At 41.8% G+C, this 25,614-nt stretch overlaps 1 protein-coding gene across 2 annotated transcripts in view; it reads left to right on the plus strand.

The window, feature by feature from the left end:
* The window catches only part of LOC132151733 (potassium channel subfamily T member 2-like), an 89,174-nt gene that overhangs the window by 16,460 nt on the left and 47,100 nt on the right, over nt 1-25,614 (plus strand). For both annotated transcript variants that reach the window (XM_059560066.1, XM_059560076.1), the window contains exons 2-5: nt 22,574-22,653; nt 22,936-23,035; nt 23,933-23,986; nt 25,272-25,320. In XM_059560066.1, the coding sequence (XP_059416049.1) occupies nt 22,574-22,653; nt 22,936-23,035; nt 23,933-23,986; nt 25,272-25,320 (283 nt within the window). The remainder of the gene's footprint in view (nt 1-22,573; nt 22,654-22,935; nt 23,036-23,932; nt 23,987-25,271; nt 25,321-25,614) is intronic.

The following is a 25,614-nucleotide window of genomic DNA, read 5'->3' on the forward strand; positions in this document are numbered from 1 at the left end:
ATTGTAAAATGTTACTAATCATTTTTTAATAAAATGTTTTTAAAATTAGTAAAGTTGCAAAGTCTAAAGTCTCAAACCCAAAGAGATATATTTTATAAAAGTTAAGAGTCAACCAAACCCCCTAAAACGCCTAGTTTAAACAAACCCCCACATGTCTACGTCACGATGTGGGAAGATTTGCATAACACCCCCGATGTGGGTTGTTACATATGTGTAGTTACACAGACATTACAGCTGTAGATACTCTGTCTACTTACAATGTGGTTACATACATGTACACATCTAGTTACTATGTAAGTACACATGGACTAGGCACATTTAATGTAAAGTGGGAATGGCTCCATACAGACAACACATCGTCTGAGGTCATGTAGCCATAACCTAACCACAAAGTCTACATTTCAGCATAATGGAAATCTCATAAATCGACAGTATTACAAACTGTATCCAGTAGGATTAGAATGTTATATAACATTTTCACAGTTTACAGTGGCAGGGCTTGCCATCTTCTCTTTTTGGCTTGTTTCTGATTTTACCTTAACCCCAGGGGGGGAAATCCAGATCAAATCCCAGAAGGTAAAATCAAAACTAAATAAATTAAATAATTTGGGGATTTTTTTTTTCTTTTTTCTTTAGGCCATATCGCCCAGCCCTAGTAACAACCATACCCAGTCTGTGGTCTCCCCTACATGATATTTAATTTGTGGGCAACACACACGGTATATTGTTAAGGATGGCTTTCAGTTCAATAAAACAAAAGACTACATTTTGGATTTTTATTCAGCTGAAGTGGACATACTGTGATCTGTACTCTGTAACAGACAGATTCCCGCCAAAAAATATTTATAATTCTTGGATTGGGGACAGGATTTTCCCTCAGTTTTTTCATGGGATTGGGACAGGATGTTTTTCCTTGCGGGAGTGGGACGGGAGAGGTTTAAAAATCCACTCCCATGTCACCCTCTATTCCCCATTATGGGGTTTGGGGAGGAGAGGCAAATCTTTGTAAACAGTTTGAGCAAACAGGTAAAACATGCCATAAGAATAAAGCACTGAATTGAAAACCAGTAAGTGTTATGCAAAATTCTCATGACCATTTCAACGACCATATCCAACCATCCCCTTGACCACTTCCCTGACCATAACCGCTTCCCTGGCCATGGCCCAGACTGTTACCCTGGCCATAGGCCTGACCCAGACCACTTCCCTGGCCGGTACCTTGGCCCTGACCGCTTCCCTGGCCATGACCCTGGCCTTGGCCACTTCCCTGATCGCTTACCTGGCCCTGACCACTACCATGTCCCAGGCCGCTTCCCTGGCTGCTTCCTTGACAATTTGCCTGACCTCTTTCCTGACCACGTGGTTCACTGCATGCAAAGCCACCGGTGGTTGGGCAAAATTTCTGTGTAGCAAGAGAAACTGGCCATCATGGAAACAGCTTTCAGCACACAGTGCTTTCAAATAGATTTTACATCAGCAAGGGGTCATTTTATGAAGTAGATCTTTATGCAGTAAATGTAAGTAATTAAGTAATGCAATGTAAGTATGTAAGTAATTTATTATTGCAATGACAAAAACTAGCTTATTATAGAAAACCCTTCAGTACACTGTGAAAACCAAAAGCAGAATTACAGCAGCAGTTACTCACTCTAGGCAGCTGTGGCCTAATGGTTATAGACTTGGACTATTTACCTGAAGGTCGCTGGTTCAAGTCTTGGTGCTGGCAGTTGTAGGTGGGAAGGAGTGAATGAACAGTGCCCTCTTCCACCCTCAATATCCATGACTGAAGTCCACTTGAGCAAGACACTGAACCCCCGGGTGCTGGATCTATAGCTGCCCACTGCTCTGGGTGTGTGTTCACTTCTCACTGCTGTGTGTGTGCACTTGAATGGGTTAAATGCAGAGCACCAATTCCAAGTATGGATTACCATACTTGGCAAATGTCATGACTTTCACTTTCAGTAAGAAAATGATCCAAACATAATATTCTTTAGTGAGCTGTCCTTTTTTGTATTCACCTTGCCTTGATCAGACAGTGTTGAGTACATAAAGGCAGGCCCAAATTAAACTGCCTTACCAGTCTATTAAACCAAGAGTATTTCTGTTTCTGACAATAAACCATGACTCAGAAATATTACATGACTAGCTGTAGAATTTCAGATCTGGTGTGGGTTGATGCTTCACCTCTCACAGTGAAAGGAGCAGTCTGGCCTTTTAATTTGAACTGGACTTAAAATAAAACTTCAGGCATTAAGATTGGGAGAGAACATGAATGCCACTCTTTATCTTTGATTTACTCCTAAGTCATGCCCTTGCAGAAACACCATCCAATCACGTATAAAATGATAAAATCAACAACTCTTGCCTCAGAGGTATGTGTTGCCTTGCACATAAACACACACTCCATCCATCATGCTCTGTCACGTAGCGGTTTGCAGAACATGCTTCACTACTGCAGCAGCCAGCTGCTCAGCAGCGATGTTACTCGGCTCTTGATTATCATACAAATAACAGCCTTCAGTCTTAGAGGCCAAATCTTTTATTGACTTCTCCTCTGTCTCCCACTTCACAGACTTCCCCCTGCAGCCCCATTATTCCTCTTTAAGCATCAACCTTGATAAACTAGCTTATACAGCTCACAGGTGGGAAATCTCTGGATTAGTTCAACATGTCACTTGTTGTGTACACAATCTGAAAACACAAATCGAAATGTACCTGTATCGTTTGGTAAAATGACCAAAAACATATATCACGGTATATGAATAACTATGTGTCACAGTAGTGACGCACTGAAAAAAGAATCATAAAGCAACACAATGAATTAAATGTGAAATTTTGAAGTATGAAGACTTAAATACTATTTTCTTTTAATCTAAAACATTATTTACAACTACAGGGGGTGGGGGGAATCAGTGTATTAATATGAGTAGCCTATATATAAAATCTTGCATTGGAGGGCTAATGCTTTGCAGAGTTTTGCTCCAACCCTGATCAAACTCAACTACCTGTGATTTTCTAATGATTCTGAAGATGTTATATCTCTCTCCACTGTGAGTCGCCATTACATGTTGTCTGAATAATAAAGAGACTGCAAATAAAAAAACGAAGAAACATTGCTCACCACAAAAAGATACACTAAAGAGACTCAAAACAATAAAACTAACACTGTATAATGGTAGTTTACATTCTGATTAGATGAGTCACTAAAAGCATTGGTTACAAAGTTAGTAAACAGTGTAATTCAACAAATTTGGTCTTTCCTGAAACCATATTTCTAACGAACATCTGCAAACAGCATTTGGGAACCCCAGAGTTCCCAAAGGGACATCTGGAAATAAAGGAAAACCACAGGGAACAATTGCCATTTTTGCTATTTGCAGCAATAATCCGAAACTAATATGATCTTAAACTGAATAATCAGCAGAAGTTATTACTCTACCATTTGTGTGATGTCATTAACTACTGTTCTGTATTGTTGAACTAACATGATTCAAACGACAGGTGTGTGACAAATCACTATGGTTTCAGGAAACAATCTTGACTTGCTAGTTAATTTCTCCAACGATGCTATGACTAGGTTAGTTGAGTAGCAAGCTACATCCCAATTGGATTGTAGCCAACACCTTCACCCTCATCTGGACTTGTTTGGGTCACGTACCGCTCTCAATTTTCATATTCCTTCATCTTTCTTTCTCAAAAAAATTATTTAGCTTTTAATAACATCATGGCCACAAACAGGCACAAGGAAATGCTCCATCTACTATGCCATCAATAAACACTTTTTTTTTCCATCACACAATAAAAACCATCATCACATCCTGCTCTTTTGATCTGTGTATATTTTGGTCGAACTTACCTTTAAAATGATGTTAATTAGAGTGTGGGTGTAATTAACTTGGACTGTAATAAACCTTGAAGCCTCGAGCTTGTTGGAGAGAGATAGTATCACGACTGTGGACTTGCCAAATTAAACCAAGCTCCCCACCACTGACTTAATTTTTTTTTTTAAAGCCAAAGTGTAATTAATATTACAAGGGAAAGCTGACTCTTGTGGATCCTCTGAGGATAAATTAAGATTCTGATAATGAAGCTAAAGGGTCTGTGTGCTAAGTACGGTATTACCTGTAGAGGAATACCCTCATAAGCTCAGTCACTAGCCTTGGCATAAGCAAAACAGATTCTCCCATGATGCCAGTCTGTGCATGTGTAGCACCATGTATCTCTGCTGCAAAGATGTTTCCAACACACTCCACTCATGATTTGATCTCCCATGCTCCCAAATCACGTTACAGCAATATGCCACCAGAATTTCATGAGGCCCTGTGTAGCCTCAGAGACACTGCATTGGCTTTAAAGAACAATACGCTTATCATATTTCATCAATTCCCATTTGTAAATTGCTTTTAGTGGCAGTTCATGACAGGCCATGTAATAGACTGACATTTATTTTAATCTGATGAAATGCCAAATATATGTTTGTATGAAATTTACAGGGCTACAGAGAGGGCAGAGGAAATGGCGACACCAAGTAGTGACTCTTGCGAATACCGACAGAGCTCTGGGCAGTACTGCGGCTCTAGGGAAGCATAATGGAAGATGGCACTCTAAATGGGTTAATGGACATTAAAAGTAGAGGCTAGACCAGGGGCACGTCTGTTTAAATTACACTAGCATTTTAGACCTCACCATCCATATTAACCTTCCACTTGGGGTCATTCGCACTTAATTTTATTACAATAAGCCCAAAGATGCAGGCTACATTAATAAAGACATCTGATGAGAGATGTAAAAGCAGCTCTGGCACATGAGTGGAAACATGAGTAAAGGATCATGGGAGATAGAAGGTGATGAGTGTTTTAATCAAGTCTACTCATATCAGTAGTGAAAATAACTAGAGTAAAAGGCTATTGAGTACATTTACTTACTGTCAGAGGTTCTTGCATATGGCAGGTAAATAATGACTTTCATTTTATTTGTTGGCTGGAATACATGCATCGACAGTTGGAGACGAAGGCAAGTGCTTCTATCAGTCATTCCACAGAGTGGCCACTTCTTATACAATTAAAAAAAAGGCTGGAGACACTCATAGTCAAAAGACTGAGTGAAAGCAGCTAATGGTATGCTCATCCCTCACTGCGCTTCTCACTTTGATCCCATCCCAAATGGCTCACTTTATGTGGACTAGTCTCTTAATCTTTGCTATTTTATGCTTATAAAACCCACAAGACTCTACGACAGTGTTTCTCAAATCCGGCCCTAGAGGGTAAGCACCTTGCAGATTTGAACTGAAACTCTGATCAAACTTGCCTATCTGTAGGTGTCTAGTAACTTTGAAGACCTTGGTTTGCTTGCTCAGGCTTCTTTGTTTAGAGTTGGAACTAAACTCTGTAAGCTCACCATGCCCAGATTTGAGGTCTGCTATCCAATAGTCAGTGTAACTGTGCAAACTAATTCATGACATTACCAATGTGAGTACCACAAGACTCCCATTTAATGGCAATTTCTGTTGCACAGACTGTTGGACAGCAGATCATTGTGAAGTACACACCAGTGGGGTTTGCTCAAATGGACATCAAGCGGGTTCTCGTGAGTATCTTTACAAACCATAAATGATAAATAGGCAGTGATTTAGTACTCAAGACCAGACTTGGTTGCAATTCCATCCCGAGTCAATTTTCATGGTCTTGGTTACAGACCCAATTCAATCTCAGGTACTATAATACTGTGAGAACTTTTTGTAGTCTATGCCAACTTGCGCATATGATCTGGTACTTCTGGACGGAAAACATTGGCTACGTTTACATTTAACCAAGCGGGTGGCATAGTGGCTTGGTGGTTAGCACTGTTGTCCCATAGAAAGAAAGTACCCTGTTTGAGCTTGCATGTTCTCCATGTGTCAGTGAGGGTTTACTCCAGGTACTCCGGTTTCCACCCAAAGACATGCAGTTTAGGTGAATTTAAGATTCTAGACATACTTGTGTATGGATTTACGGGTTCTAGCCATGAGAATTGTGTTGAGATGAAAATAGACAGAAAACCAGATAAATAATTAGTAATTAATCAGACTGAAAAACCTTCATGTAAATACCTTAATGGATCTGATTGAACTCAGTATGTTTAAATCTGGCCATGGAGGCTCACTTCCCTGCAGAGTTCAGCTCATAACCCTGATCAGACTCACCTGCCTGTAGTTTTCTAGTAACTTTGAAGACCTTGATTAGCTTATTTAAGTGTGTTTAATTATGGTTGGAGCTAAACCCTGCTCTATGGTCACATGGACTGACATGTGTAGGTAAAGATTACAAGAAGTCCACATAAAGGTTATAATTTGGACAGACCGTAACAGTCAGCAGAAATGCATAAGTAGGTATTGCTTTAATCATCTCAGCCCTGTTTGCTGAAAACTGCAGCTGTGGCAGCAGACTAAGGTTCTTGCACTGTAGAGTTGCCCCTTACATTTCATTAAAAAAACTTTACAACATTAACTATTATTTTTATTTCTAGTCGGTGGTAGACATGCTAATGTTTGCCCCACACACAGCTGTTACAGATGCACATCTGAACACTCTCTGCTCCAGTGATGCCACTACACCACTGTTACTGATATACATCTATTGTCAGACAGGTGCTATTTTAAAGTTGTTGTTTTTTATTCTCACAATCTCTCAGAGGAATATCCATCATAGAAGCTCATTCTCAGGTAGAGACCTGACAACATTCTTTAACAGAAGATGGGAAATGTGTTTCCTTGCAGCTTCATCTTGAGCTGTAAAGGCTTAAATAGCTTTTCCACTTAAATGTCCCTCTCAAAAATCGTTGAAAAATTACTGTATACAGTGGGTCAGGGTCAGGGTCAGGCTGCATCAACCTCATTTCGGCTATTTGAAGTAGGCTACTCACAAACCTTTCTTTAGATGCGGCACCAGGGAGGTGTGCAATTTCTTGCTTTCTGTCATGGTTGAGAGAGCGTCTCTCTGTGCCTCTATTAATGCCATTTTCCCTGTATTATAAGAGTGCTGCTTTTGTCTGGATGTCCTTCAGGAGTGTGTGTGTGTTCCCGTATCTTATCATTCAGGGAAAACATTTCTTTCAGATCTTCATCACCATGTATTGTGCTGGAGTTCATTGTAGAGTCACTGTGTGGCAACCCAGAATTAGTTATCTCTTTAGTAAAGGCTGAAATTGACACTCAATTAGAAATTAAAATGTTTTTTATGATTACAAAAAGAACCAGCGGAATAGAAATATTAGCCATCTCATATGCATGCTGTCAATGCAATTTATATTTTCATGATTAAAGCCGCATTTGAGTGATGTATGGAGGCCAGATTATTCATAGATAGCAAAATACTGTATGTGTATATTGCAATGAAAAATTTTAATTCTGTGGAATATCTGTTTCTGTTATTTAATGGATAATTTCCAGATGTGTGCTCTTGGTCTTTGTCTGTGTCTCACTCCTCCCCCTTAAGGCACAAGCAGACACAAATCCGTCATATTACAGTTTTTTTTCAATTGCTAAACGACAGTGAGCACATCTGGAGCTACATGTGCAAAACTCTAACTACAGTGTGCGCTACCAACAGTCACCTGAGCTAAACAGTTCACATCACCTGAAAAACTCATTCCAAGCAACACAACTCTTAACACATGGCTCAAAACAGGCTCAGTGCAGCCAAACACTACACACAACCCCGACTGAGATAACACACACTGTCACTCAGAACACACTGAGAGGAAAAACACTAGCATCAAACACCAATACAGAAAATACAAGCTTTTCATCTTTACAGTTTGAACAATCTCAGTGACTTCATACAAAGTCATATTTTCTTCAAAGAAAAGAGGGACATTCTTTCACATGATTTATTTACATTTTTAGAACATAACAATTATTTAAGGTAAATGAAAATTAGCAGTTTGCTCCAATAGTCTGCAGTAATTTACAGAATTACAGTAATGAGAAAAAAAGGTAGAAACTAAAAGTACATACTGTAATTCGAACAAATAATTGAGCGGCTAATCCTGAAATTGCAATCAGCAGGGTTTGAAATCAATTCTGTTTTGAATGTGTGCTTCACAGTTTTAACAGCAGTGTGTTAGCATTTGAACAAAGTGCTGTAAATCCACAGTGTTGTGCAGGTTGTGTTTAAAGTCATGGGATAAGTGTGTAGAGTTTTGAAAACCGTGTTCAAGAAATGAAAAACGAACTAGAGTTTGGTCCACATGAACTGCTGCTGTGCAGACTGTAGTTAGAGTTTTGCACATGTGACTTCAGTTGTGCTCACTGTCGTTTAGCAATCGAAAAGAACTGTAATAGAGAGGCAAAGGGAAGGAAAAGGTGTGGTAGAAAAAAGTGTACAAGCAATAGGGATAACTGCACCCTAAAGAGGATTGTGAAACAAAACCCATTCAAAAATGTAGGGGAGATTCACAGAGAGTGGACTGCAGCTGGAGTCAGTGCTTCAAGAACCACTACTCACAGACGTATGCAAGACATGGGTTTCAGCTTTTGCATTCCTTGTGTCAAGCCACTCTTGAACAACAGACAGCGTCAGAAGCGTCTCGCTTCAAAAAGGACTAGACTGCTGCTGAGTGGTCCAAAGTTATGTTCTCTGGTGAAAGTACATTTTGCATTTCCTTTGGAAGTCAGGTTCCCAGAGTCTGGAGGAAGAGAGGAGAGGCACACAATCCATGTTGCTTGAGGTCCAGTGTAAAGTTTCCAGAGTCAGTGAAGGTTTGGGGTGCCATGTCATCTGCTGGTGTTGGTCCACTGTGTTTTCTGATGTCCAAGGTCAACGCAGCCATATACCAGGAAGTTTTAGAGCACTTCATGCTTCCTGCTGCTGAACAACTTTATGGAGATGCCGATTTCATTTTCCAACAGGACTTGGCACCTGCACACAGTGCCAGAGCTACCAGTACCAGTACATACAGTTCATGTTCATACTTTTTAGTTGGCCAAGATTTCTAAAAATCCTTTCTTTGTGTTGGTCTTAAGTAATATTCAAATTTTTTGAGATACTGAATTTGGGATTTTCCTTAGTTGTCAGTTATAATCATAAACATTAAAAGAAATAAACATTTGAAATATAGTCTAGTCTGTGTGTAATGAATTAATATAATATACAAGTTTCACTTTTTGAATGGAATTGGTGAAATAAATAAACTTTTTGATGATATTCTAATTATATGACCACCTGTATTGTATTTAATGTAAGGGTATCTGTTTCATTGAATGTTTTAACCCTAACTGAGATTCACATCAGTCATTGTTTTTTAATAGTCACAGAAGTGTTTCTAAAATATATGCTAAAATATAATTATTGTTGATATCCATACATTTTTGAGTTTAGTGTTTACAAAAAATATTGTTAATTTTTTTATTCAGATGCCTAATTACAGTCAATAAATACAGTGCTTAACAAATTTATCAGACCACCTGTCATAATAAAGAGAAAACACAAATACAAAATACACAAATAGAAATCTCTCAAACAAATGTATTGTCTTTTATTAGACAAATAGCAAATTGAAACAATTAAATATTCTTCTTTGACTGAATGGTTCTTTGTGGAACAAAAAATGGTTATGCTATGGCATCACTGTGAAGAACATTTTAAGCACCAACTTTTTAAGAGTGTTCTTGCTGGCATTGTTTTTTATATACTTTTCCACAGTCTCGGTTGTTATTGACAGTAATTGGACATCTGAAATTTATTTCTGCCCTTCTGGTAAAGCAGTAAATAAATGTCACTACATGTTGTGATTGTATGGAAAAGAACAGCTTGAACATTGTGCTAAATTTCTCATTTTGTGTTCCATGGGGAAAAAAGTAAGTCATACGGGTTTGGAACAACATGAATGTAAATACTTAATGACTAGGGTTGGGTACCATTCATTTTTTATCCCCAATGGTACCTTTTTCTGTGCTTTACTCTGTGTAATTGCAAAAACATTTACTACAGTAAACAAACTGAGGTTTACTATTGAAATTAATACATGGGAAAATTAAATGTATGAATTTGTCTCGCTAAGTGACTCTCACAGCAGCTCTGGAGATGAAGTTTTTGTGTTCATACTGTCATATAGTAAGACGCAGAGGCTGAAAATCACCACGAGCATCATGCGTGCTTCAGTATTTGTGTAGTAAACAAAACCGCGTTTTACGCCATTCACACATACAGAGGCAAGCAGAACATGCAGGCTTCATTTTTAAACCATCTTTTGGCATTTTGATATTCACAGACACTAGTTCATATCATGATTCGAATTGTCGTCTTTCGATTTATTAGTCCAAAAATTTATGAATTCCGTGGCATTCTGCGCTATTGAGTAAATTATGCTTCTAAAAATGGACTCCGCGATCCCATCTGTGTTTTCACAGAAACTATATGGCCCTAGAAATGTAACCACACTTCGGAACATTTCGGCACGCCCTGTGTGTTGTTTGGACAAGTTACAGGGGTGACATCACGTCCTCTTTCTCTCTCTGTAGCGTATGCGCACAGATGCGTTCTCAGGTAACAAAATTTGGCACTGATTGATTTAACTCAGTAGTACCGATGCAATTCGCTCAGTCCCCTTAAAAAGTACAGAGTTCGGTACCAAAACCCATAATGACAGAATTTCTAAGTGAAATGTTTCTTTAAGTGGCAAGAGTTTGGGAGTGTGCAATAGACAAACAAAAATAACTAATAAGTTTTCACAGCATTATTAAGAAGTCCCCCTCCTCTCATTTTCAGAGAAACTGTGCACTCCATTTGGAGGATTACAGTATATTTACTAGTTAAATATAGTTAAAAATAATAATAATATTAATTTTAGGCATCATCGTTATGTAATTGGCTTTTTGAGAAAGCAACTCTATTACCGTTATTCCTAGCATTATCGCCAAGGGAACTCTATGGGATAGTGTGTTTGCTTCTCTGTAGAGCCGTACGGCTTTTATGAGTTTTTAATGTTTTTCTCTCTTTCCTTTAGCTAACTAGTCAGTGATGTTATCAAACCCAGTGCTCAGCTCCTTTCATGTGGGGATGTTTACGCTTTACTTGCTCACTGCTGTTACTCCCTCAAGTGGAAAAGAGTTTTCCATATGAAAAAAGCATATAAAATAGCATATGAGAAAAACACAGGGAACAATTGACTCTTGGGTGAGCATTATCCCATCCTGCTGTGAGACTGAGCAAAACCTCAGAAAAAAAACTTTAAAGGGACAGTTCATCATCATGTCATACCAAACCCATTTTATAAATTTGACCTGAAACACAAAAGCAGATGTTAAACAGAATTGCCAAGATTTTATTTTACATACATGAAGTGGGTGATGATTTAAAATATATAGTATTTTTGTGCTCTTTGGAGCTTGGCAATATAAATTACCATACACTTTTCATGCATGGAGAAAAAGCAACTTGGAAATTCTGCCCAACATCTGCATTTGGCAATCATATTTCAAAGACAAAAGAAGTAATTATGAAATCGCATATAAAAATGGCATTAAGTTGGTCAAATGCACTCCTAAGTTCAACTAATTACATTTAATACATTTAAAGTATTATTTCTGTAAATTCTTTATATCTAATATCTTCTTTTTCACAAAGGAAATTTCCTTTTTTTTGGAGAACTGACTATATGGAAGCATGAATGACTGAGTAGATGGATGGTGAAATACTATAGAAACCTTACACAAAATGGAAGATTTCATATCTAGACAGTGGGAATATTATTATTAATTATAGTTTTCGAGTTTTCGAAGAAGGTGAGGATGATGTAACCAAAGTCTTTGAGGAACGTTCTTGTAGTGATGAGATTCTTACACAGTTAATGTTAATGACAGTTGCATGACATGATTCAAAGGAACAAAAAAATCATTATCTGTCTACTCGAGCAAGTGGGAGGGTGATTTTGTGATTGAAGGACATGCATGATATACCAGTCTCGGGATGAATTTTGAAACAAAGAGAATGAACTCGGTTACTAACGTAACCTCGGTTCTCTCTAGAAGAGGGAACGAGTACTGCGTCTTAGCTAAGACCCTACGGGAAAAGTCTCTTTTCACGAAATACTTAAGCAAAAAATTATCCTTAATTTAGAATTTTTGTAAAGCGCATTTGCAGCAGTACACAGCCATAGGTGAGACGGCTCGCTTGCTCATTGGCTGCTCTGCGGCAAGTGCACAGCCTATCGAGCGCAGCGCTTCGCGCCCTTCATGCCACTTCCCGCCGAAACGGGTGTGGCCCAACCCTATAAAAGGAGCTCGAAAAGGCTGACTCACCTGATTTATTTCATCGCCGAAGTGAACCAGAGTGAATCGTACGCACGGCAGAGAACGCAGAACTCGTTCCCTCTTCTAGAGAGAACCGAGGTTACGTTAGTAACCGAGTACGTTCTCTTACGAGAGTTCTCTCGTACTGCGTCTTAGCTAAGACGCTACGGGAACCCCATGTAAAACGCCGTGCGCGCAGGGATCACACACCAATAAACCTGAAGCAACGCCCAGGATTTACAGTGCACAGTCACCCGAGGGACTCACAGAGAGTCCAGGACAGGAGAGGGGGGGAGCCCTCCGTCCCATATCTAGCAGCACCCGTAGATGCGGCAATATAACATCACAAAGTCGAGGCAAGGCCTGACCAATGTGGCAATGCGGGTCTTACGCAATACTGCCCATATAACAGTCGGCAGCGCATAATGCTCACGAACTCAGAATTCCCACCAGGGCCCTGATTCGGCTATACCGACAGCAGCCTTGCTTGCAAGGCGGGAACCTCCAGGTTATAGAACCTGATAAATGCAGACGGCGAGGCCCAACCTGCCGCCATACATATATCCTGCAAGGAGATCCCAGTAGACCACGCCCACGACGAGGCGACGCCCCTTGTGGAGTGTGCTCTGACGCCCAGTGGGCACTGAAGGCCCCTCGAAGCGTAAGCTAACGCTATGGCGTCAACTATCCATCTGGATAGAGTCTGTCTCGAAACAGCCATTCCCTTGGAACGTCCACTGAACGAGACAAACAGCTGCTCAGTCTGTTGAAAGACAGCGGAGCGAGACACATAAGCTCTTAAAACCCTAACAGGGCAAAGAAGACTCGAGTCTCCATCCTCTCCTGACACCGACAGGGCAGACAGGGCAATAACCTGAGCCCGAAACGGCGTGTTGAGGGACTTCGGCACATAACCGTGCCTAGGTTTGAATATGACCCTTGAGTCATAGGCCCAAACTCCAAGCACGACTGGCTCACCAAGAGCGCGTGCAGGTCACCCACACGCTTCACTGAAGCGAGAGCCAACAAGAATACTGTCTTGAACGACAGATGCTGGAGGCTAATCGATTGGATAGGCTCAAAAGGGGGACCCTTCATGGCCTCCAAAACCGCCGCGAGGTCCCATATAGGGACTGACGGAGGTCTGGGAGGATTCAGCCTCCTAGCTCCTCTAAGGAAGCGGATGACCAAATCGTTCCTTCCTATTGACTGACCGAGCGCTGTTTCAGAAAACGCTGCGATGGTCGCCACATAAACTTTGAGCGTGGATGGGGCTCTGCCCTTATCCAACAGCTCCTGTAGGAAGGAAAGAACCTCCGTCACCTCACAACTAAGGAGTGAACATCCCCGAGCCGTGCACCAGCTGGAGAACACCGACCACTTCGAGGCATACAGCTGTCGTGTCGACGGAGCTCTAGCCTGAGTGATGGTATTTAGCACTCCCACTGAGAGATCAGCGGGTAACCGTTGATCGCCCACACATGGAGGGACCACAACTCCGGTTGAGGGTGCCAAATCACCTTCTAACATGATGCCAAATCACGTTCTATCACCTGCAGAAGGAGGGAGACTGGAGGGAAAGCATAAAGCTGGCAGCACGGCCATCTCCGTGACAGCGCGCTTTCGTCCTTGGAAAAGAATGCGGGGCAGTGTGCGTTTTCGTTGGACGCGAAGAGATCCGCCTCCGCCCTGCCAAATCTCTCCCACAACAGCCGGACTGTTTGCGGGTGTAGAGACCATTTGCCCGTGGGAATGTTGCTTCTGGACAGCCTGTCTGGACCCAGATTCTGTAGCCCAGGCACATGAGCTGCCCTCAGCGAGCGCAAGTTGCGCTGAGCCCAAACCAGGAGGCGTTCTGCCAACCTGCACAGGTTTCGGGACCCGAGACCACCCTGGCGATTTCTGTAGGACACCACAGACATGTCGTCCGAACGGACTAAGACGTGGTGTCCCTTGATTCGGGGACAAAAGCGCGTCAGCGCGTTCTCCACTGCCAGCATTTCCAGACAGTTGATATGTTGGAGCCTTTCCCGTTCTGACCACAGGCCAAAGGACGGTCTGCCCTCGAGCACCCCATCCCGAAGTGGAGGCGTCCGTCGACACCATCTTTACTTTCGAGGAAGTCCCCAGGCTTACACCTGATTGGTACCAGTCGTTTGCTGTCCAGGGTTTCAGGGCTGTAACGCAGGCCTGAATGACCTTGAGACGCAGTCGACCAGATACCCACGCTCCGTGCGGTACCCACGCTTTCAGCCAGAACTGCAGGGGGCGCATGCGGAGCAGGCCCAACTGCAGAACCGGAGATGCTGAGGCCATGAGACCCAGCATCCTCTGACATTCTCTGAGCGAAACGGTCGCGCCGCAGCGGAGAGAACTCGCCGCGCGCTGAATGCCCAACGCGCGCTGTGGTGACAGCCGCACCGTCATGGAACGTGAGTCCAGAGCTAAACCCAAAACAGTATCGTCTGACTGGGGTTCAGCGACTCTTCGTCCAGTTGACACTGAGACCGAGTTTCTCGAGGTGATCAAGTAAAACGGCCCTGTGCTCCACGAGCTCCGCTCATGATTGAGCCAGAATCAGCCAGTCCTCCAAATAGTTCAGCACTCGCATGCCTCTGAGTCTGAGAGGAGCGAGCGCTGCGTCCATGCACCTCGTAAACGTACGAGGAGCTACGGACAAGCCGAACGGCAGGACTGCAAACTGGTATGCCTGGCCCTCGAAGGCGAATCTCAAATATCGCCTGTGACTTGAAGCCATCTGTATTTGAAAATACGCATCCTTCAGATCTATTGACATGAACCAGTCCCCTCTGCGAATATGCGCGAGGAGCTTCCTGGTCGTAAGCATTCTGAAACTGCGTTTCACCAATGCCTTGTTCAGCTGTCTTAGATCCAGTATGGGCCTGAGACCCCCGTCTCTCTTGGGCACTAGAAAGTATCTGCTGTACAGCCCCCCCTCGCTTTGAGCTTGAGACACAGGCTCTACAGCCCCTCTGCTCAACAGTTTTGATATTTCGGCCCGAAGTATGCGTTCTACTTCTGTTTTGACCGTGGTTTCGACGCGCGCTAAAAAGCGCGGAGGGCGTCGAAAAAACTGTAGCGAGTAGCCTCTCCTTATAATGCCTAGCACCCAATCCGAAACCCCTGGAAGCGCTGAACATGCATCTGCATGAATGGCTAAAGGCTGGATGCGAAGCGCGCTCTGTTGACTGAGCAACGGCAGCGCTTCGGTGTGATGTAACATGGGCGTTACGCCTGTGGCATTTGAGGCGGGGAGCACGCTGATCACAGCGGGCAGATCGCTCCTCCTCGACCCTGTCCCGGCGCTTAACCGATTGAGGGAGGGCTGAGCAGGTCCCGTGGGACTCGTGATGTCTGCGAGTAACTGTGGGCTGCAAGTGTGCACATTTACTGCTTTCGACTCGCTGTCTGCCTGGGCAGAGCGTACGTGCACGGGTTTCGTTTTTACAGAAAACCACGCGCCGTGTGTGACATAGTGTTTGTGGGCACTGAGGAGTGGGCACGTTTACTATGTGGAGCGCGTGACCGATCTGAGTCGATCTTATAGGCGCGAGCCCTGTGTGCAGGGCTGTGCTTACATGTGGAGATGGGCACTGAGGAGTGGGCATCGTCACTACATTTATAGCACCATCGGCCGTGGCCGGACGAACGTGCACGGGTTTCGTTTTTACAGAAACCACATGACGCGTGCGACATAGTGATTGTGGGCACTGAGGAGTGGGCACGTTTACTATGCAGTGCGCGCGATCGACTTGAGTCGCTTTTATGGGCGCGAGCCCTGTGTGAAGGGCTGTGCTTATATGTGGAGATGGGCACTGAGCAGTGGGCATCGTCACTATATTTATAGCACCATCGGCCGTGGCCGGATGAACGTGCACGGGTTTCGTTTTTACAGAAACCACATGACGCGTGTGACATAGTGATTGTGGGCACTGAGGAGTGGGCACGTTTACTAGGCAGTGCACAGACCCATCTCTTTAACCTGGCATACACATAACATACTAATATGCTTTTATTATCCAAATCCGTTAAAGGATTTTTAGGCTGCATTAATTAGGTAAACCGGAACCGGAAACACTTCCCATAACAACCTATGTACTTGCTACATCATTAGAAGAATGGCATCTACGCTAATATTTGGTCTGGAATTGAACTACTGGTTTCGTCTGGTCAGAGGAGAACTGGCCCCCCAACTGAGCCTGGTTTCTCCCAAGGTTTTTTTCTCCATTCTGTCACCGATGGAGTTTCGGTTCCTTGCCGCTGTCGCCTCTGGCTTGCTTAGTTGGGGACACTTCATCTACAGCGATGTCGTTGACTTGATTGCAAATAAATGCACAGACACTATTTAACTGAACAGAGATGACATAACTGAATCCAATGATGAACTGCCTTTAACTATCATTTTTGCATTATTGACACTGTTTTCCTAATGAATGTTGTTCAGTTGCTTTGACGCAATGTATTTTGTTTAAAGCGCTATATAAATAAAGGTGACATTGACATTGACATTGACAGTGCGCGCGATCGACTTGAGTCGCTTTTATGGGCGCGAGCCCTGTGTGAAGGGCTGTGCTTATATGTGGAGATGGGCACTGAGCAGTGGGCATCGTCACTACATTTATAGCACCATCGGCCGTGGCCGGGAGACCAGAAATTACACCTCTTTCGGGAAATAACTGGGTAGCCGTGATAACGGTTTTTGTGTGCAGGCAAGCTGGCAACTGTACAGGCTTGTGCATTGCAAAAGACGCTGAAGCAGTCACAATCCCTGGAACTGAAACAACGGCGCGCTTAGGTTAGAGTTCGGCCGCGGCGACTTGTACACAGGCGCTTTCCTAGGATGGCTTCGGGGCTCCCGTCCTCACCGTAATCCTCTGCCACGGTCCCCGCGGCGCGGGGCGACGGCCGGTAGAGTGAGAACGGGGGTCTCGAGCTGCGTTGCTGAAGCTGTTGTGATAACAGCTTTTGTGTGCAGGCAAGTGGGCAACTGTGCAGGCTTGCGTGTTGCAGAAAACGCTGAGACAGTCACAATTCCTGGAACTGAAAAGCGGCGCGCTTGGGTGAGAGATCGGCCACAGCGGAACTCGTACACCGGCGCTTCGATGAAGCAGCCATCGTGTGCAGTGCAGACGCAGCCTGCTCAGCAGCAGAAGATTCGCTCGAGCAGAGGTGACGTCATGCAGCAGGCTTTAGATGGCAACACCGCTTTCGTCCGCCGTCCAGCAGAGGGCGGACAAAGGTGCGTTGCTATCGCCTGTTCCACCGGCGGAAGTGACTGGTAGTTCCTGTTTTTAGCATCATCCAGTGTGGAGAATGCTAGTGAGACAGACGAACGAGTTCGCGCTGAATATGGAGCGTTCCAAGCCTTTGCCACCTCTTCGTGAAGCTCAGGAAGAAATGAGGCGGGCTTTGAGAAGTACGCTCATCCGAAAGGAAACTACCATCCAGCCGAGAATGAGAGGGGGGGTGCTGGTGCAGACCACTCGAGGCCGAGACTCGTCGCGGCTGGCGTGAGCACTCGCCTCGGCTCCTTCTCGATGTCAGCTCATTTGCTGGGCTTCTGAGCAGAAGGCGCGAGATCCTCGGAGCTCGCCCAGCCCTCACTGCCCGAAGCTAGCAGAGTGCGGCGCCTCAGCGCAGCAGAGAATGCAGGCTCAGAGAAAAGGCCAAGCGAGTCCTCAGAGTCACCATGGCAACAGCTCGCAGTGAGGGCATCCGCCGTCAGGGAGCGCGAGCGCCGCATGATCTTCCCTGATTGGGGCTCTGACGAGCCGCAGGAAGGCATCTTAAAAAAGACGCAAGCTCTTTTACGAGTGTTTCTCGCAGGGCGAACACACACACACGCATAAAGAACAGCTGGATATAACAGAATTGAAAGGATATGTGCGCCGGACAGCACAGCAGGAACGGCAGTAGAAGGCGGCGAAGGCCAGCAGCTTCAGAATGGCTCGTCCCGCTGAGATGCTTCTCAGACGGCGCTTGCTTCCTCCGTGATCCAGCGATGCGTGAGCTTCGCTGAAGAGATGAAAAATCAGGTGAGTCAGCCTTTTCGAGCTCCTTTTATAGGGTTGGGCCACACCCGTTTCGGCGGGAAGGGGCATGAAGGGCGCAAAGCGCCCTTATTGGTCTGATATTGCATCAGCCTGCGCTCAATAGGCTGTGCACTTGCCGCAGAGCAGCCAATGAGCGAGCGAGCCGTCTCGCCTATGGCTGTGTACTGCTGCAAATGCGCTTTACAAAAATTCAAAATTAAGGATAATTTTTTGCTTCAGTATTTCGTGAAAAGAGACTTTTTCCCGTAGTCTTAGCTAAGACGCAGTACGAGAGAACTCTCGTAAGAGAACCACTTTTAAAGCTTCAAGATATGCGAAACTGCACATATACTAACGATGATGATTTCTACATGGATTAGCATCAATACAGATTGGGAGGGTCAACCACATGTAAATACTGGAGTTAAAGGGAATGAAAATTTTGCCATCATGGCCTCACCCTCATGTGGTCCCAAACCCACTGGATGGTACTGTTGTTTAACCAACATACCGACTGTCCAGCTGACCAAACGTCTTTCCAAAAAAGACCGACAAAAACAACATAAAACAGTTATGAGTTGTGAAAAATATGTGATCTGCTACCAGTGTGGAGAATTGTACTTCAACTTGGCTAATAACATTGTCTTGTAAATGTTGCAAACAACTTTCAGTGACATATCATCCATTCCTACCAAATTACTGCAATTAATAAATTAATTAGTTAATATATCATGTGTGTGTGTGTGTGGAGGGGGGGGGGGTTCTTTATTTTAAAAACTATATATGTAAACAAATTACTGAGAATACTGAAGGATTTATAAATTACTATACATCAACACTATAAGGCATACTACAGTTATGCATTTATAAATTTGAATAAAAGCATTGTATGAAAATATTAATAAAATATATATTTATGATATATCAACATCTTCCATTGTTTTGCCACTTGTTCAAAAGGTGAACAATTTTTGTTAGGGTATCCAGTTATACAAAGGTTTTGATTAAACGAACGAATAACAAGATGCCCAAAAGAACAGATAAAGAAATGAGAATGACAAATATTCAGCATTAGACTCATTTCTATATTATGCTTTTCCTGTTGGATGGTCTGTTAGAGAAATGGCAATAAATGGTACATGATTTGATGTATATTCAATGAAGCGTCTGTCACCTTATATTAGGCACTGGATCGCTGGTTCATTAAAAGGCTTATTCAATGCTTTCTCTGGTCTCGAGTCCAATTACTCTTAAGAGCTAATTAGCAATGAATACATTAGGGCTTTAATGGTCAGAATATGTACACCAAATAAAGAAGTGTCTGAAAAAAGGACATGAAAAACAGTTTTCACTGTTGATCTCACTGAGAAAACCTAAAATAATAAACATATGCATTGGATACAATGACAGATAGTCTTGGAGGCTGCATGAAATCTAGTAGCCTGTTCATTAAAATAAACATCTGAATGTTGACCTATTTCTATTATTAGACACAACGCTAAGTCACATTAATAACCATGAAATCAAAGTATGTATAAGAAAAGATAAGATAAGCCCATTTACCCCCCAATAACCTTTCATTAATGGAAAAATATAAAAGAAAACTAATATGATTTTGCTATTTTTTTATTTCATTTATATTATGATATGGATATGAAATAAATGTGACATGTTACAGTAATGAGAATGTATGAAAATCATTACCATTGGAAATAACTGGACTTTATTATTATAAAAATATATAATTATTTATTATAAAAAAAAATTGTTCTGATGCATTGTGGTCATGAAAGAAAATGTCACAGTCAGGGTTATTTTAGTTAACTAAACGATTAAAAACCATTAAAAAAATTTTTATTTAGTTTTACTTAATGTAAAAAAAAAACCACTGTAATAAAACAATGGTTACAATGACATTAACATTTTTCAAAATATAACTTTATATGATGTTCTTTATTACTCTTTGATTGTGTGCGTGTATATATATTTATATATACAGAGAGAGAGAGAGAGAGAGTAATATAATATAATGCAATTGTGAATATTGAATATTGTGAATATTGAATAAGTGTTTTCAAGATTGTATAGATTCCTGTAATCTTTTTTGCTGGGAGCTGGGAATGAAACAAGTCCTCCACGCCCACAAAACTTGATTATTATAACTAGATTAGGAATCCTGAAGGTGCTTTCTGTCACCATAGCAACACCCAGCATGGTCTGGTGGGGTACTGTCTGTGAGGAGAGGGTACGTTAGAGTCGACCACCACGTGGGGTCCGGGACCCCTTACGGACTGTGAATTCACATTATCGCATTTCCCCGGCATATATTTGAGTGCGAGAGACAGACAGATCACACATGTGCTTGGCCTGTGTTCTCTCCTCTCATCCTTTATTCCCATTGTTATGACATGACTCACAGGATATTATGTGTCCCTCCATGTTTCCGTCCAATTACACAGAGCTCTGTAGTAATGAGGCTGGCTCCAGAGATCTGTGGGGAAGTCTTTAAAAGACTGGAGTGATCCGGCTCACACTGATCTGGTCTGTAGCTAATGCCTCTTTATGAGTCCCTGGGTAGTTGGTGCTGAGGAAAAGTGTTTAAAACAGAGCGAATGGGACTGGAAACGTGCTGGAGAACAGTGAACTCTATATTTTTTGACATTCTCCCATGAGTGACCTTCAAACGAACATAATTGATATTTACTGCTTAATGTGTGTGACCAGCTACTGTGGTGCGATGTCAATTACCACAAACGATCATATTGACTTGTCTTTCAATGTGTATAAATGAACCGGGACTTTGAATGGAAGTTTAGCAGCATAAACATTTTTTTTAAATCTATCACAACATTTCAACATCAACATTTAAAATACCTATCATCACCATTTGAAATAATAGAAAGTTATTATAAAAGATTAAAAAAAAATCCCTTTTCAGGTGCATTTTGGTCATTATAGTTAACTATTTTAAAAGAACATTTTGCACCAATTGATTGAACCAGTCCATGTCAATAATCATTTTCACTCTGATGTACGTTACAATACAGAAACGAAGCTCTGTTGTGTTTTGCATCTATTGTACTGGTTAATCAAAACTTAAATACAAAATATAAATATTGAATAAAAATATAACTTATTTCTAAAAATGTAGACAGTATTTCTTTCACTTTGTATCCATGCATGGGATATGGAAGTAACCAGTCTATAATCATCTGATACTGACAGATCATGGCAATTAATTTCAAAGAGGTGTTTAAAACCTATTTGATATCATATCTGTGAATGTAGGTATAGTTTACATAAATTAATTAGAAACAGCTGTTAAACTGTGTGAAGTCAGCACTGACATGGCAGATTTAATTGGTTTGTGTAGGTGTCACTTATGTTCAAGGGTTCATTTCCCAGATGTATACCTTAAATTCACTGCAATATGTTTTTGGGTCAACAGAAATGTTAAATAACAATCTGCTGTTGGTTTCACTGTTTGCATCCTCAGTTAATGATATACGACACTGGAATATCAATCTCAACCAAACTGATAATTCAAATCAACAGTGTATAATTTGGAAAGTTAGTAATACAAAATAAATGGTCAGCATTTGTATTCATCAGTGTTTCAAATGCGTGCATGCGATGAACAGACTGATTTGGACATTTGAGCTCAAACAACAATCCTTTTTACTGAGGAATCCATTTAAGTGCTTTACCAAAAAACATGCACTTCCTGTTTCTGCTTTTAAACCCTCTTGTAATCATTTGCAAGTACAAGTAAACACATTTCTATTTGTGTTTCGAAACGATTGCCTGTGGTGATTGGCATCTTGCCGCTGTAGATGCTGGACTGGCATCGGGTTGAACATGAGCTGGAATATGCCTCTTCTCCTTGTTCCAGTTCTCTTGTTTGTTGAAGACTGTGGAGCGAAATGAAAAAGCATCAGAGTTACGGCTTCTCCAGTTATACTTTCACTCGTTGTGCACGTCGTTTATAATTCTGGATTAAGTCAGCACAGATTACAAGGTCAACCACAGCCGCCTTTTTCGCACAAGGCAACATCATTTCCTTCTAAAGCTATTAGACTTTAATATAGCAGTAGTGCTTTGTAGCTCTCAATTGATTGCTTTTTATATTACCACAATGGTGATAAGTCTTAACTTTCTTGCCTCCTCTCTCACACGTCATCATTTTTCTGTCCTTCCCCTTCCTCTCCATCTCTTGTTTATCTCCAACCAAAACATCATCATTCCTTTTTAGAGTGCAAGTAGAGTTCTATGTGAATGAAAACACTTTCAAGGAACGTCTGAAGCTGTTCTTCATCAAAAACCAAAGATCCAGTGAGTTCTCGCCCGGGCCGAAGGGCGGCTCTAATTGTGGCTTTTCTTGTCCTGTGAGGTGGTAGTTTGTTTTTGCTTTCACGTGGAGTGCTGTTGACCCCTGTGAGTGGCTCTGTGGAGCTGGTGCTGGGTAATTGGTTGGTTTTGTATTTGTTTCTGTGCGTTTGATGTGATGTCCTCTAGCTGTCGTGTCCTGTCCGTGAGTACTCGGCTTTGTGTTTCTGTTGTTTGTGAAGCTCTTTGTAATGTTGATTGGTGACGGCCTCGCACTCTATTTTGCAGGTTTGAGAGTGCGACTCTTCAACTTCTTCCTGAAGGTTCTGAGCTGCCTGCTCTACATCCTTCGAGTCCTGCTAGACGACCCGCGGGAGGAGAGAGACTGGTGAGACACAGCCACATGGCACTGAGCATATTAGCTTTGTTCCATGCACTCGACGTGAAAGTTGTTTCAGTAGGAAGCAAAGGTATTCAGTCTTTTATGATATCTTGTCTAGGCCACGTTCTAAAGGTGCATCATATGCGAGTGAAAAAGCAGGAAAGCAGGATCTTGGCGAGAGTGGAACAAAATGTAAAAGGACTGAAAAATCAATCTTAGGCAGACCTCCATATTTCAGAAAAGTCCATTGTCTATTATCAACAGTACCCCTTCTGCTGCCGGTGAGCTGTGGCAAGCTTTACCCGTGTGCTTGAGCGCTTATTAGGCTATGTAGGCAGTTAAGGGCTCATTTTAATGATTTAAATGGTTTATGTTTAAACATGTGATTAGTTGACTAACGCTTAAAGTGAACGACTACTAGTCGACCAGAAAAACCCTTAGTCTAGGACAGCCCTAATTACATCACTGCTCATTAGCATAAAATGTTTACTTTGTCACATCTCCAGCAGTGATTTTCACTCATGTCACTGGAAATCACCAACTCTCACTAGAAGTGTGAAGAAGAATGACAAGTATTGGCAAAGAGATAGAGAGGCAGGTCAGAGTCTGCTGGGTTTCTTGGTGTAAATGGAAAAAGTAAAAACGTATTTTCTGCCAAAGTGCAGAAGAACAGCATATCGAGGGGCTCACGCCAAAGAGATGCAAGTGAACGACAGCAAGGAGAAGGATGGTCAAAAGTGAAAACCGTGGGATCTATTTTCAGTTCATGTGAAGTCGGAGAGAGAGAGTGTGGGTGGACGAAGGGAAAGTGAGATCTGGAGGAACAATCTGGAGAAGCTTGAAGTGCCTTTGGATAATCCATGCATAAAAACTCTTATCTGTGTGTGTTTGCTTCCCCTGCAGTCCTGGCTGTCTCAGACAGAATGCCTCTACCCACAACAGAAGCCATTTTGACTGGTAAGTATCCAGACTCTTGACTCTTGAATGAAGATGGTGGCCGAGGGCCAAAAACACAAACATCCGGCCATTTTAATAGACAAGATCTGAAGAAAATCAGTGCAATACTTTGTAATGTTTGTGAATCTCCTCTTTTTAAGATGTTTATCGGGTTTGTAAAAAGAACTCCGAAGCTCATCTCTTTTGATATTTCATAATAAGTGTTATCTTTCAAAAGTGCATTTTGTCAGAAATTAATGTCAAATTGTAAGTTTTACTTTAAATTACATTTTAAATCATTGTTTTAACAGTCTTTTTCATGCTTTGAAGAAGTACACTTATTTAGATAATGTTCTTACTTACTAAAGCACATTGATTTTAATTTTAACTGTAGTGTGTTATTCAATATAATTTTATAATTTTAATATAACTACCTAATGTACAACTTCTTTGTCACAAATGTGTAATTCCTGAAGAATGCAACCAGCAATTACTATACTAGTGTATTACAATAATAATGCAATTACAATGTATTTAAATGCATGATACAAGTTTCCATAGAAATTACATTAAAGTATATTAGTTTACCGTACATGTTTGTCAGTACATTTAGTACTACACTTTAACCATATATCTCATACAAAACAAATAAATAAAATAACATTCCTAAGTGTTACTTTAGTGGGTCAAAAACACTCTAAGGTCAAGCTAATTGCATTTATTAAACAATGCAATTAATAGTTGGCTGGGTAACCCTGCCCTCAACTAAATCTGATTGTTCCAGAATCCCACTCTTCATAAAGTAATTAAACAATCTGTTAAACATCAAAATGCTGGGTATGATTCAACTGAATTTTTACTGGAAATGTATGGTGTTGTTTACAGTTAGGACTTTTTGTCTCATGCCAACAGTAGAATTGATTTATTGATTTCAGAACAGTGCACCGGGAGTCTCCGTGACATGTTTAACAAGGCAGTTCGGTTTTCGCCATTTATTAGACATCAACAATTCTGGTGGTAGTGTGTAAGCGTTTAATAGTGTGTCTCTGACACGATGCCTTTAATGCAGAATGCACACCACACAGCTTTGATTTCTTAATTCGCAACAAAAATGTTGGTTTGAATCTGTTTATTGCTCAGCCATTGTAAATGGATTGGATTATGTACTTGGTGTGTTTGTTTGACGTGTGAAGAAAAAAAAAGTGTTCAATTATGAGCACTCTTCTTGATCTGAGCGTCTCTAATTTGTAATTTTCTTTTCATTCTTTATCTCATTTTGTCATAATAATTGGCTTCCTGTCATCAGGTCCCTCATTATTTGGGTGAACAGGCCTCTGCCACTCTGGGCTCTTCAGGTCAGAACAAACAAATCATTTCCGTCATTCAGTAATACACACTCAAATATACAGGGGGTATATATAAAGTAACAGAAATAAATGACATTTTTCAGTAAAAAATGTTGTGACCTTCATGTAACAAAAACCTGTAAGCTTTAATAAAAAAACAACCCATGGTAAATAAAAGTGCCTGTGTTTGAAAGACACACACAGACACATTTGCCATTGTTGTGTTGCCCTCTGTTTGGCCATTTATTCTCAGACTGTGTGAAACACACTGCCCCTGCTGTTTCTTCCTACACAACCTCTGCT

This window comes from Carassius carassius, chromosome 1 (assembly GCF_963082965.1).
Source record: "Carassius carassius chromosome 1, fCarCar2.1, whole genome shotgun sequence".
In the NCBI taxonomy this organism is placed as follows: Eukaryota; Metazoa; Chordata; class Actinopteri; order Cypriniformes; family Cyprinidae; genus Carassius; species Carassius carassius.